Source organism: Agaricus bisporus (assembly GCF_000300575.1).
Source record: "Agaricus bisporus var. bisporus H97 unplaced genomic scaffold AGABI2scaffold_3, whole genome shotgun sequence".
Taxonomy (NCBI): domain Eukaryota; kingdom Fungi; phylum Basidiomycota; class Agaricomycetes; order Agaricales; family Agaricaceae; genus Agaricus; species Agaricus bisporus.
Genome location: NW_006267366.1, coordinates 943,024 through 957,266, shown reverse-complemented (window position 1 = coordinate 957,266; position 14,243 = coordinate 943,024). Strand labels below are relative to the sequence as shown.

Below are 14,243 nucleotides of genomic sequence, written 5' to 3'. Positions count from 1 at the left end.
ACCGCCCGCCAATCCGACCGCCGCTCGTCTCACCGTTTCTGACGTTGAGACTTTTCTCAATCCCCAGTACTCAATTACTGGGATGATGACTCTCGCCAACTGGTCGCTCGACTCGCAGGAGAATAGAGCAATCATGGACGCCGTCCGCAACCGGGGTATTGCCCCCGCGGTCGCCATCGCCAACGCCGAAGCTAGTGCGCTAGCCAAAGGTAAAGTCAAAGGGCCATCTGGCCAAGCTTCTGGGATCGGTGCAGCCCCTCCGGCTGTCAAGACACCGCCCAGTGTCCCTCCTCCCCCTCCTCGTGTGCCGACGCCTCCGCCGCCGGTGCCCACTCGTCCCCCTTCCCCTCCTCGCGCACCGTCGCCTTCGGCTTCGGTGCTTTCCTCGAAGCGCCCCATCTCGCCGGGGTCTTCTTCCTCCGGTCCCTCTGTCGCAGCCGTCTCGGTATGCGGCAGTGACGACTCTTCTATGGCCCTCGACTACGAAGACGTCACCACTCCCCGTCCCACTTCTCCTGCAGATGAGGAGCATTTGGACAGCAAAGAAAGCAAAGAAGTTATCATTAACGCTATCCGCACCGCTCTCGGTTTTTTCGAGGCGTTCGCAACTAAGGAATGGAAGACTGTCATCCTCGACGTATTCCCCACACTCATGGACGACGATCTCAACGACGTCCACAAATATTTCAATAGGAAGGCGCCCGAATTCCGCTCTCTCCTCCCCCCAGCAGTTGAAGCGCCTGCATCCGCAGTTGACGCACCTGCCACACGTGTAAATCCGCGGGACACACCGCCACAGGCTGACTCAGCCAAGTCCAAACCGCCGAAGAAGAAAGTCCGGGTCGATCCGGCCCCTTCTGACGTCACTCCCCCGGCAACGGCCACACCCATGCAGGTGGATGAGCCGGCCGCTCCACCCCCAGCGTATGGGAAGGCGCCCAAACCCCTTCCCGTTCCAAGTTCCAAGCGCGCGCCTGCACCCAAAGACGCCGCCCCCGTTTCATTCCGCGCTCCTTCGGCACCTCGCAAGAGACGCCAAGGCAAGCACACAGCACACGGCGCTTCGCGCCGTGCTATAATCCTGACGCCGCCTGCGGACTCCCCGGTCACTGCGGCCTCATTCACTCCCGAGGTTATTAATAGCCTCAACAAGCTCATCAAGAATGACATCAAGTCTGATGTCATTCTCACTCATGCATCGGTCGAAGGCAACGGCATCTGTATTGCCGCCTCCCGTGTTCCCTCCCCCGCCGAAATTTCCTTCGTGCTCAAGCACGTTCGGCGTATTTTCCCGAGCCCGAACGTCCCAATCGGCCATTCCCCCATCACGTCGACTTCATATTTGAAGATTGTCGACATTCCCCACGTGCCCGCTTCCTCCAAGGAGTGGGCGCTCAAGCAACACGAGGCGTTTATTAGCGCTCTCAACAAGTCTCCGGTCGGCGCTTCGCTGGCCAAACTTATCAAACACAAGCCGCGCTTCATGCGCGCCTCGCCTCACTCTGACTCGTGCTGGGCATGGGTCGACATTCACGACACGGTGGCGGGCTCTAACGCCCGTCTCTACATCTCCAAGTTCGTGTCCATCGGCGGCACGAACTGTCAAATCAAGGGCGCTCGCCCTCATTCCGGCTCCGTCCACTGCGCTCGCTGTCAGCGCTGGGGCCATCATTCTGACCAGTGCCGCGCCAAGTGCGCGCGCTGCTCCCTCTGCTCTGGTCCTCACTCCGAGGCCAATCACTTCAAGTGCGTCGACGCTAAGCGCGTCGACGTACGCCAATGCGCAAATTGTACCGCGGCCAAACGCCCAGCGGACAAGCGCTCACATTCCTCGACGGACTCGAAGGTTTGTCCGTTTTGGAAAAACAGGTTCGATCGTGCCTGGCTTAAACGCCAATTCCCCGCGCGTTCGACTTGAGGAGTACAGACTGCCGTCGCCGGGTTGGGTCGGTGGATTCTGATGGAGAACTGGGAAGGTTGCGTAGCGGTATAGGAGGGTGAACGGTAGTGGTGAGGAACAATTTCTCTGAGGATTTCAAGTGACTTCGGGTCCGCCTCAATTTTTCATTTTCATATTCGATATGTTTACTTCCGTTGAGGGACTGCGAGTGCCCTAACGTTCCGTTACTATGTAAGGTGTATTGTCTGACTGATTGGTTTCGTCCCGGGACCCTTTATGTGTGTAACAATGTCTCGATTTGTTTTGTTTGTTTCTCTTTTTCTCTCTCTCGATAGCGCTTGACCTCGTCGCGCTGGATACGTTAGGATAGAATACTGTTGTTTGGGGCCTCTGTAAACTGGCGAGTAGTAGAAAGCCGCGGGAACGTGTCGTGACACCCGATGTATGAAGTAGTATTGAAATATACTCTGTTGATTACAAAACAAAAAAAAAAAAAAAAAAAAAGTCATGTATGGTTGAACTCCCCTGTGGACGCTTCAGAGGCCTTAGCTTCTTACAGTGTATCCACAGGTGAGTACAAGTTATTAGAACTTAATACAGCTTCTTACAGTGTATCCACAGTTTGTCCTTGGGATTGCTCAGTCAGTTCCTATCCGATTGACTCGCTTCTCGGCTCGTTAGGATCGCCACTGCAACCGCTATCGTTCTACGTTTAACAGCTGTCTCCTATCTCGGGAGGTTCAACTCGAACCCAGCTCCAGCTCACTGGCTTGCAGTCAAGCACTTGTTCCGCTATCTCATTGGGACTATGCACTACAAGCTAGTCTATGGAGCTAGTGACTCGGAGGAACTCTTCACTACCTACTCTGACGCCTCTCATGGAGCCTGCAAGGCTACAGGTCGAGCAACTGGTGGTTATGTGACTCTAGTCTCGGGTGCTGCTGTAGGCTGGTCTTCTAAGCGTCAGCCATTTGTGACTCTCTCGAGCACTGAGGCCGAGTTTGTTGCTGCCGTCGAGGCTGGCAAGGAGATTAAATGGACTAGGAATATCCTGACCAAGTTTGGCTTCCTCCTCACACTTCCTTCGACACTCTTCGTTGATAACAAGTCAGGAATCAGTGTAGCCAAGAATCCAGAGCATCACGGACGCATGAAACACCTAGACCTGCGCTTTTACTGGCTCCGGGAGGCTGTTGAAGAAGGACTCATAGATCCTTTGTATGTTTCTACACACGAGCAAGTGGCCGACATCCTAACCAAGGCTGTGGCAAAGAAGGTAGTTGAGTTTGCTGTTCCTCTATTAGGACTTGAGTAGACTGGCTGGATCAAGGGGGGGTGTGTTAGAGTGAGCAAGCAGTCTACAAGTGTTATTGGTGGACTTAGAGATATGCGGACGAGTTTAGTCACATGATAGCTTAGTCATGTATGGTTGAACTTCCCTGTGGACGCTTCAGACGCCTGAACTTCTTACAGTCTGTCCACAGGTGAGTACAAGTTGTTAGAACTCAATATAGCTTCTTACAGTCTGTCCACAGTTTTTTTTTTTTTTTTTTTTTTTTTTTTATTAAAATTCGAATTTATTCGCGGTGCCCGTACGCAGACCGCGCCGCAGGCGGGGGGGCCAGAGGCCCCCCTTCTACGATACAATAGCCCAGAACAACATCAGAGGAAAGAGAAACAGATAGAACTAAACTACACTAACAACTACCGACTACTAAACACCAGCACAACTACCGACTTACAGGATTGTAATACTACGAAATAAGGATGCCGCCTAGAGCTGACTTGTCCCGTCCCGGCGACAGTGGTCAAAGAAACTAAGGGACTTACAAATTGCCCCGCCTCTAATAAACTCCAGAGCCCTCGAAGTAGCGCGCTAATTCCAAAGCGCCGCGAAAAGAAAGAAAATATTACCTACGAGACGTTAGTCTAATAAGTAGACATCATAACACACAGTTCATGATGACATCAGAAATGGCGGACCCGCAGCCGTGGCTAGAAAGCCGAAGGAGAAATTAAGAAACATATCAAGTGGCCCGACGCGACGAGCGAAGCGAGGAGCGGAGTGTGCCGTGTGGAAGTATGGTCACTTGCCGGACACGGGCTTGGTGGTTTCGTCGCGTGCTTTAAACTGGCGGCGAAGCCAGGCGCGATCGAAACGGTGTTGCCAAAACGGACACTTGAGGTCCGTTGCGGCGTGTTGGCGCCTATCTGCGGGGCGCCCGGAGGCAGTGCAGTTGACGCATTGGCGAACGTCGACGCGGGACGCGGCGACGCTCGTGGGGTGGTTGGCCGCTTGATGAGGCCCACCGCAAAGGGAACAGCGCGCGGACTTGGCGCGGCACTGTTGATGATGATGACCCCATCGCTGGCATCGGGAGCACAGGACGGAGCCGGAATGAGGCTTAGCGCCGAGGATGCGACAGTTAACGCCTGAGACGCTAACCACCTTTTCAATGAAGGCGCGGGCGCGAGCGCCCGACGCCATGTCATGGATGTCGACCCATGCCCAGCATGAGTCAGAATGGGGAGAGGCGCGCATGAAGCGCGGCTTGTGCTTGATTAATTTGGCCAGTTCTGAGCCGACCGGGGAGACTTTGAGCGCGTTAATGAACGCCTCGTTCTGTTTGGCATACCACTCTTTCGGGTCAGCCGTGATGTGCGGGACATCAACTACCTTGAGGTATGACGTCGACGTGATGGGATCGGATGTGATGGGCGCTTGGGGGGATGGCCAGCGCTTTCTAATATGTTTGAGGACGAACGCGGTGAGCGCCTCAGTAGGGACATGGGTGGCGGCGAGATAAACGCCGTTGCCATCAACCATGGCATGTGTAAGCTGGAGATTTGTTTGGTAATTCAAATCTCGCTTGATGTGGGCATTGAGGTCGTTGATGACCTCGGGAGTGAATGATGCGGCCGTGACGTTGAGGCCCGGCGGTGGAGTGACTTTAATACCACGGCGCGAAGCGCCGTGCGTGGTGTGGCGGTGTCGGCGGCTCGCTTTGCGAGGCGCTGACAGAGCGGCAAAGGAGACCGCGGGGGCGCTTGCTGGGGGAGGCGCGCGCTTGGATGTCTTGGGCTCAAAGCGTTTGAGACCCTGGAGGGGGAGAGCGCCGGTCTCGGTCCAAACTGGTTCCGGAGCCGGGGGCGTCATGGTGACGTCAGAGGAAGCCGGCTCGACCCGGGACTTCTTCTTCGGCGGCTTAGTCTTGGCTGACTCAGCCGGTGGCGGTGCGTTCCGCGGAACGACACGAGGTGCAGGTGCTTCGACTGCGGGCGCAGGCGCAACTACTGCCGGGAGGAGAGGACGGATGGAGGGGGCAAGTTTCAGTAATCCGGTCTTGAAATGTGAATAGACAGCGTTGAGTTCGTTGTCCATAAGAGTTGGGTTGTCAGTGAGAAAGTCTTTCCTCCAATCGTCTTCAGTGAAGAGGGAGAAAAGTTCGAATAACCTGTCAATGGTATGAAGATAATCATTGACAGTATTTTTGTTGTCAACAGGCTCATTGGGGGAGCCGGGACGCGGGGTGACGGCCTCATATTCGAGGGCCATGGAAGAATCGTCATCATTAACTACCGAGACGGCAGCGACGGACGGGCCAGAGGACGAGGATCCCGAACGTTGGGACCTCTTGGAAAGCACAGACACCGAGGGTGACGGCACGCGAGGAGGAATGGAAGGTGGCGGATCTGCCCAATTGGCCGGTTCGCGGGAAGTAGGAGCACTGGGCGCTGTCTTGACAGCCGGCGGGGCTGCAGCGATCCCAGGAGTTTGGCCAGACGGCCCTTTGACTTTACCTTTAGCTTCCGCAGAGGCTACGGCGTTGGCGATGGCGGTCGCAGGGGCAATGCCCCGGTTGCGAACAGCATCCATAATGGCTCGGTTCTCTTGCGAGTCGAGCGAGCACCCAACGAGGGTGATGAGACCTCCGTACTTGGGGTCAATCATAGGTTCGACGTCTCCTAACATGAGACGACGAGCGGTCGGGTTGGCGGGCGGTGGCGGCGCCTGAGATGGTGGACGGGACGGGTATGGCGCAGAGGCCGGTTGGGTTTGCTTATTGCGACGCGGAGCGGGCATTGGGACTGTATATTGCTACGACTAGACTCTAGCACTGAGACTTTCAAAAGAGGAAGGTAGTGGTAAGAGATCAAGGAGCGATGAGTCTGTCCACAGTTGTCACTAGGATTGCTCATTCAGTTCCTGTCCGTTCGCCTCGTTTCTAGGACCATTAGACTCACCACTGCGTCGCGTACATTCTACGTTCAACACTCGTCCCCTGACTCTATCTGTGAGCCGTGTCTAGCTGGCAAAATGCATTCCCTTCCTTTTCCCTCCTCTTTGAATCACAATCGCTCTCCTCTCGAGCTGGTGCATTCAGATCTTCACGGACCGCTCCCAGTCGCTTCACACTCAGGCTACAAGTACTGGATCACCTTCATTGATGACGCGACGCGTTTTCGGGCAGTGTATCTGCTCAAAGCTAAGTCGGAGGCATTTGAGGCCTTCAAAGTCTACAAATCCTGGGCTGAGACTCAACTCGGAGTCAAACTGCGAGCACTACAGGATGACAAGGGAGGTGAATACATGTCTAAGGCTTTCATAAGCTTTACTGAGCTTGCTGGCATCGAGAGACGTCACTCGACTCGAAATAGGCCTCAGCAGAATGGACTTGCTGAACGGGCTAATAGGACTATGGGAGAGAGGATCACTGCTATGCTCTCGGAATCTCGGCTACCTGCTTTGTTCTGGGGTGAATGTATCTCGTCAATGGTTCATGTCTGGAATATGCTTCCTACTGCTTCGCTTTTTTTTTCGTAGTCAAGTGGCCGTTTGAGCCTTCTATTCCAGCGATATAAGTACATGCGAACACTACGTACAACATGCTGAGAATATGGGTGCCATGACGCGTTCCCGGTCAGAAAAAGAAAACATACCCGGCTAAGGGGGTGTCTTGTGACGCATGGCTAATTGGCCACTCTGCCCCGCCGGCCCTTTCGGACTGTGCCGTGGAATCAACTTAAGCAGCAACCTGGCTATTTTAACTGTACCAGGGCCACCAACGGAGGATAGTGTCCTCTCGAGCCGGCCGGGTGTTTTCCACTCCGACCGCTACGGCCCAGGCCAGCCGGCACTATAACATCACCTTAGTCCGACCACCCCTTCCCGTTACTCGGCAGCCGGTTTCATATGCCCCTAACAGGCTGAGGTACCGTGATGTAACTGTCCAAGCTCTCCGTCTTGCAGGGGCCGTTACCAGATTGATCCCCGGGTTGCTTAATGCAGTAGCCCAGATCCGGAGCTTAGGTGATCCCTACTAACTACCATCGGCGAACGGCCCTATGGTGGGTGGTGGCCTGTCCGGTTTCCCGGTCGGCTTGTTTCAAGGATGATCCACCTCTTATAGATGCCCTACGTTCACCAATGCCGAAGCACCGGCTCCACGCCATGTTACTGGACTCCTGGGCGAATTCGCATACCGCACATCACACCATTACAGTGTTAACTCGGCATACTTTTCCTCTACATGGCTGGGGGATGACTCAGCACAAAGCCGTGTCCGCAAGTAACAGACGCCTGTATACACAAGCGCTTGCAGCTACCTGCATTACCCCTGCGCTAGTCCTGATCAGCCTTGTGGGAACAATCACGTGACATGTCTCTCCACCCTGCCCATGTGACGCTCACAGATTACCTAATCAAGGAACCGTGGGAACATTCGGAGTCACCCGTGTTATTGCTTGGTCATCACAACCTAGCTCACTGCTTACCTAAGGTAGAGGATAAATCCTGCTCACCCCCAGGTTCGAACGCAGGACCACTGGTGAACGAGCGCTAGTGCCAGGCAGGAAACGCCTACATCCTGACAAAATGCCCACTCAGCCAAATGGCCGACAAACTGCTTCGCTTTTGGGCACCACTCCCTTCCAAGCTTTCTATAAGCGAAAACCTGATGTCTCACATCTCCGGGTCTGGGGGTGCACGTCATATGTCCATGTACAACGAGATAAGCGAAATTCTCTCCAACCTCACTACGAGAAGTGTGTCTTTATTGGCTATCCGGCTGGCTACAAAGGCTGGAAGTTCTACAACCCAGTCACAAAGCGAACCGTGATCTCCGAGAGAGCTGACTTTGACGAGAGATACTTTCCGGGCACTTCTAAAGCCCAACTCGAGGCTGTCCCGTCATTTGTAGACTGCTTGCTCACTCTAACAGGATGACGAAGCTGCTCTGCTAGCTGACTCTGAGTACTGTGAAGTCGAGTTTGCTGGAGCCGTTTCGGGTGCTGATCCCCGGAGTTATAGACTAGCTATGAAGTCTCCTGACTCGGATTGCTGGACTGAGGCTTGTAACACTGAGATCTTTAACCTCGAGGCTAACGGGACTTGGGAACTAATGGAACTGCCTCCAGGCAAGAAGGTAGTCAACTCTGGCTGGGTGTTCAAAGTCAAATGACTTGCCGACGGCTCTATTGAGCGCTACCGGGCTCGTCTTGTTGCTAAGGGCTATTCCCAATGTCCTGGATTCGACTTCACTGAGGTCTTTGCTCCTACATTCCGTCCTGCATCACTACGCCTCATTATTGCTCTTGCAGCTAGAGAAGGCTACAAAATGCGCTCAGTCGACATCTCTTCTGCCTTCACCTATGGAGAACTTGAAGAAGAGATCTATATGCGCCAACCCGAGGGCTATCACATTGGTAGTCCTAACATGGTCTTTCAGCTGCGTAAATCGCTTTATGGCCTCAAGCAGGCTGCCAGGCAGTGGAATAAGAAACTCAGGGGTGTCCTTGAAGGCATTGGCTACACTAGGCTTCGCTCTGACAGCTCCATCTACATCTACTCCAAAGGTGACATCAAGGTCATTGTGCCAGTGTTCATTGACGACATTACTCTTGTCTCGAAAAGTGATACTGCTATGGCCTCGGCTGTCTCTGAGCTGTCCAAACACTTCAAACTCCGTGATCTCGGGTCTACTACACTTCTGCTTGGTATTCAGGTCACTCAGGACTCTTCTACTCGCTCCATCTCCCTCTCGCAGGAGCACTACATCAAGGAGCTCCTTTTTTTTTTTTTTTTTTTTTTGTAATCAACGGCTGTTCAAGCCTTCTATTCCAGCGATATAAGTACATGCGAACACTATGTACAACATGCTGAGAATACGGTTGCCATGACGCGTTACCATAAAAGAGAAAACATATCCTGCGCGACGAGGTCAAGCGCTAATGTAGAGAGAAAGAAAAAATAATGTTCGATCGAAAAAGAATGAAATACCGATATGCAGCCCCGGGAAACAAGCCAGCAGTCAGACACAAACATACCAACACTCCAGAACACGAGTCAAGAAAACAAGCGGAGAGTAGACATCAAGAAATGAAAACAAACAATGGTAGGCCAAACCGGCGCTAACTCCCGAAACGCGTTTTGACATGCGCTGATCACTTCTTAGGGAATTGGCGCCTCAGCCAATCCCTATCAAATCGGTTCTGCCAGAACGGACACGAAGTGTCCGTGGCAGAGTGGTTGTGCTTCGTCTTGCCTGCCGCACTGCAGTTGACACAAGACCGGGCGTCGGGGTCGCGCTTGGAATGGGCGCAGTATTCATGATGAGCCACCTCGGAGTGAGGGAGCCCACAGAGTGGACAGCGTATACCTTTTGATCGGCATACGGAAGAATGATGACCCCACCTCATACACCGAGTGCATAAGGCAGAGCCGGGCCGTGGAGCTGCGCCGTGGATTTGACAGTTTTGACCGCCAATGACGATCGTCTTGCCGATGTAGGAGCGGGCCGAAGTGCCCGTGACGGAATCGCATATGTCGACCCAAGCAACACAAGTGTCACTATGAGCCGAGGTCTGCATGAAACGGACAGCGTGCTTGATGGCAATGGATAGTTCCCTACCAACCGGTGAAATTGAAAGCGCGTTGGTGAACGCACTGCGTTGAGCGGACTGCCAAACCTTCGGTTCGGCGGGGATCATGGGCACATCGATGACCTTGAGGTAGGATGTCGAAGTGATGGGGGAGGATTTGATGGGCACGACGCCCGCGACAGTGACGAGACGCCGGATGTGTTTGAGGACACATGCGATCTCGGAAGAAGTAAGAACCCGGCTCGCGGCAATGAAGATGCCGGATCCAGAGTCCTCGGAATGTTCGAGGATGACATCAGAGCTGACATCATCCTGGAGGTGCTTGTTGATCTCGGCAAGCATAGCCGGGGAAATGTGACTGGCACGGATAGAAGATCCGGCCGGAGGAGTGAGCTGCACGCCTCGACGCGAAGCGCCGTGGCATGTGTGGCGAGCCCTACGTTTTCTGCCAGAAGGCTTGGACGCAGGGGCAATGGCGATGGCCGCGGGAGCGGCAAGAGCCTGAGGATGGGACGGGGGCTGCTGTTTAGATGGGCGATTAGCAGCGGCCTTAGCGTAAGTGTTATTTTTGGAAGGGACCGAGGTACCCTTTCCAAAAACGGGTGGCTGGGGTGGGGGAGGGGGGGTCGGCTGCGCCGGCTTCGCCTTCTTCGATTTTCGCGGGGTCATGTCCATGTCGGCCGACGGAGACCGTGGCCGAGGGGTGGCTGTGCCCGAGGGAGTAGGAGGGGGAGGGGTTGGTTTGAGTGCCGGTGGCGGGGGATCGACTGACCCGATTATCATTGCAAGCTGCTCACTGAAGGAGCCGATGCCTGCGACGGAAGAGATCTTCGTATCATCAAGATTGCGACGCTTGATGATAGTGTGTGTTGCTCGCACCACACAGTCCGTGAACTGCGCGTAGAGCGGGTGGTCACCTTCGATATCCTCAAACATGCAGATCGTGGTGTTGATAAGCTTGATCATTCCCTTCTGACCAGCGGTCATGGTGCGGGAACGACCAGAGGAGGGGGTGGAAGTCGGAGCCGGTGTCGGGGTCAACGGGAACAGTGCCGGAGATGGTTTGTCCGAACCTCGGGAGCCCGAGGCGTAGGACAGGGGAGTGAAGGAGGAGTCTGGGAGCCCAGACTGCCTCAAAGGTGTTGGCGCCGTCATACGAGACGCTGCCGGGAGCTCGAGTTCATCTTCCATGTTCCTCGCCGCTTGTAGAAGAGCCCGCCCAACCGCACTGTTGAACATGCCCTCCGGAATTTCTCCTTCGTCAGACCAGTCGCCCGAATCCTCAAAGTCTTCGCACGTATCCATCGTAGAACGTAATGTATTGCTACTCAAGTACAAGCACTGAGACTTCCAAAAGAGGAAGGTAGTGGTTGCAGTTCAAGGAGCGATGATCAAGGAGCTCCTAGAACGCTTCAATATGGATGATGCTAATCCACTTTCCACTCCACTTGCTCCGGGATCTGAACTCTCTGACATTGTTCCTTCACTCGAGGAGCAGGCTGAGATGAAGTCAGTTCCTTATCTCAATGCTGTAGGTGCTCTTCAGTATCTCGCCACTATGACTTGTCCCGACATTGCCTATGCTGTCTCCTATCTCGGGAGGTTCAACTCGAACCAGCTCCGGCTCACTGGCTTGCAGTCAAACATCTATTCCGTTATCTCATTGGCACTATGCACTACAAGCTTGTCTATCGAGCTAGTGACTCGGAGGAACTATTCACTACCTACTCGGACGCCTCTCATGGAGCCTGCAAGGCTACAGGTCGAGCTACAGGCACGCAACATCCGCTCCTTGAACCACAACCACTACCTTCCTGTTTTGGAAGCCTTGGTGGAAGTACCTTGAGTAGTGAATATTATCATCCTGAATGCCTCCCAAGCCTAAGCGTCCCAAGGCTAAGTCTGATGCGGTGGTCCCCTCGTGGGCCGACCATGTCAATCTCGACGAGCTGAACGAGAATCAGCGTCAATTCCTCTTTGCCAACTCAGGATCAGCTCTGGCCATCCTGGCTACTCTTCAACACAAGGGGTCTATCACCTCTTGGAACCCTCCTCGTGGTGGCCCGCTGGACGTTCGTCCATTCGGCCCAGATTCTATCATCCCCGCGCCCAACACTGATTGGGATGCCGATGGGGGTGAACTCTTTGACCTCCCCGGAAGTAGTCTGGACCCTGCACAGACCACTTCTACTCTTGGTAAACGGCCCCAGCCACCCTCTCCTGCCCCTTCCACCTCGCTTGCAGCTGGCACTCCACCGGCTAAGGCAGGTGATGATCAAGACATGCGCTCACCCGAGTCACCCACCCCCGCAAGCGCCCCCTTTTGGGGCGTTTACTTCAGGAATCTGGAGAACGCACTGGCCACTCTGGACCCCACACACCACCAGTCAGCGTGGTACCTTGGTACTATGCTCACTGGGTTGCAGAAGATAGTGCGCGATGAGCACTTTCTCTCCCTTCAGGTTGACGGCGGTTTTACCGTCGCTGACCTCATCGATGCCTTGCCGCACAGGTCTAGTGTGGTCCAGCCCACCCATCCTCCTCGTGTTCAAGAGACCGGCCCTCGGCCTACCTCCAAACCACCTCCTAAGAAGGTTAAGTTTAACCCGCCTTCTCCCCTTGCCAAGAAGGCGAGTGCTCCAGCTTCGGCTGATAGTGCACCGCCTATTCTTTCCCAGCGACCGGCTCCGTCTCAGGCCCCGGCCGTCTCTGTCCGCACCGCTGTTACGGCCCAAGCCGTTTTACGCTTGAAATATGTCTTAGCTATGAGCTATAGCTCATTACAGGCTTAGCTACATCATCCTATAACCCTTACTCGTCACTCAGCAGAGTATACCATTCATTGTGAGTCTACATGAGGGATCACCGGCTCCTATATGGGAAAACTGTACCATTAGGGAAACTATAGCCTTTAGCTATGACGAACATATGTCTAGCTATAATGAGCCTCTGCATGTAGACCAAGCTAAGCCTTGGCCAGTCATGGAATGACATGTAATCTTAGCGAGTGCGGCTAACATGTGGATCCTATACTCCCAATGGAGAATCCAGCTTGATCACACTTCGATCCGATGAAGATCAGAGGTAGCTCCATAAATCCGACATTATATGGGGATAATAAACCCTAGCTCCGACTCTGGATATTCAGCACATGGACCTGCTTCCATAAAAGGTCAATTGGAAATAGTAGCTAAGCGTTGCCGTGCGGCAGCTAAGAATAGATCAGCACAACGTTCAGTCTAGGTAGCGCAGCTAGGAACTCAAGATCGCTTAACATGAACTGTTGAGTTAGTCTTCGCCTGTAGCTCCTGCCGATAGAGTACCATATGCTCTATGACGACTCAGCTAAATCATATGACATAGATTTCTCTTTTTATTGGACAGTAGATCCGTAGCTTCATTATCACATGGACTTAACATTTCCTTTAGTACATATTTCCTTTTGTAACGACTCGTAGCTAAAGCTATATAAACCCCCCAGGCGAGCGCAGAGAGGCAAGGAACCTTCTAGGAACCTCTTGCTGACGCTTCGCTCTGAGGATTGTGAAATTAAAGTAACAATTAACGGAGTGTAGTCGGAATAAACTAGCTTGAGAACATTCTAAGGGGCCTTGACCTCAGCTAAACAGTTAGTCGAATCAAAGCATTAGCTTTTCGAATTCACTAAGTTGCCAGTAGTAAGATAGTTTAAGAGACTAGCCGGGTTGACATCGCAGCTTATATCCAGGAGAGGTATAAGTCGGTAGCTTCTTTGGTTGCTGAGACGGAGTCAGTAGCTTTACCGGCGGGTTTAGCCATTGCAGCTCTTTCCTGAACGCTATTGGTTGGCACTTAGCGCTGCGAACGCACGTAGCTAGAGTTCCAGAAGTTGGCCGGTGGTTTCACAACTACTAGCTAGAGAGTTCAGCCCCTTCCCTTGTCCGTTGATCGTCCTTCTTGCGCATACAAAACCTTTACATTGCATTATCTCCCCACGAACTTGCATTACGAGCAGCAGCTATTGTGTTAGTGGTGTTGTTATTTCATAGCTACGCCGTCTATTACATTCCTGCCTCTTTACCGCGCATGCCAAGACTCCTGTCCGACGTAAGCAGGGCAAACATACAGTCCACGGCCCGTCTCGCCGAGGCATTATCATCTCCCCCCCGAGGAACGTTCGTCTCGGGGCTCACAAGTTCAAGGTTGAATTTATCAACAAACTCAACAACCTCCTCCTCACCGATCTGAAAGTTGACGACCTTCTTATCGAACATGCTGCCGAACACGGGATATCCACCTTCCTCACCACCACCCGTGTTCCCACTCCCGCTGAGTGCGCGTTCGTGCTTAAACACGTGCGTGCACACTTCGTCATTGAAGGGAAAGATAACGCCGGTCCGATCACCCTATCCACTCCCACGTCCACTTCTTATCTCAAGATTGTGGATGTTCCTATTACCGATCCTAAATCTAAGGATTGGCT

The 14,243-nt window shown here is 53.5% G+C and overlaps 5 protein-coding genes across 5 annotated transcripts; 3 read left to right on the top strand and 2 right to left on the bottom strand.

Moving 5' to 3' along the window:
* Positions 1 to 1,327: 1,327 nt before the first annotated feature.
* On the top strand, positions 1,328 to 1,900 carry AGABI2DRAFT_43484 (hypothetical protein; the record flags this gene model as incomplete). The annotated part of the gene is made up of 1 exon (XM_006458783.1): positions 1,328 to 1,900. A coding segment is annotated over one exon (573 nt), but the record flags the coding sequence as incomplete, so codon positions are not given.
* A 2,086-nt stretch (positions 1,901 to 3,986) lies between these two features.
* Positions 3,987 to 4,442, bottom strand: AGABI2DRAFT_66876 (hypothetical protein; the record flags this gene model as incomplete). Its single annotated transcript, XM_006459105.1, has 1 exon — positions 3,987 to 4,442. The coding sequence occupies one exon, from the start codon at positions 4,440 to 4,442 to the stop codon at positions 3,987 to 3,989; it is 456 nt and encodes a 151-aa protein (XP_006459168.1).
* Positions 4,443 to 9,355: 4,913 nt separating this feature from the next.
* AGABI2DRAFT_43140 (hypothetical protein) lies at positions 9,356 to 9,925 on the bottom strand (the record flags this gene model as incomplete). The annotated part of the gene is made up of 1 exon (XM_006458779.1): positions 9,356 to 9,925. A coding segment is annotated over one exon (570 nt), but the record flags the coding sequence as incomplete, so codon positions are not given.
* Positions 9,926 to 11,168: 1,243 nt separating this feature from the next.
* On the top strand, positions 11,169 to 11,627 carry AGABI2DRAFT_116122 (hypothetical protein; the record flags this gene model as incomplete). The annotated part of the gene is made up of 1 exon (XM_006459104.1): positions 11,169 to 11,627. One exon carries the CDS (start codon positions 11,169 to 11,171, stop codon positions 11,625 to 11,627), a length of 459 nt encoding a protein of 152 aa, XP_006459167.1.
* A 22-nt stretch (positions 11,628 to 11,649) lies between these two features.
* Positions 11,650 to 12,573, top strand: AGABI2DRAFT_116121 (hypothetical protein; the record flags this gene model as incomplete). Its single annotated transcript, XM_006459103.1, has 1 exon — positions 11,650 to 12,573. The coding sequence occupies one exon, from the start codon at positions 11,650 to 11,652 to the stop codon at positions 12,571 to 12,573; it is 924 nt and encodes a 307-aa protein (XP_006459166.1).
* Between the last annotated feature and the right edge of the window lie 1,670 nt (positions 12,574 to 14,243).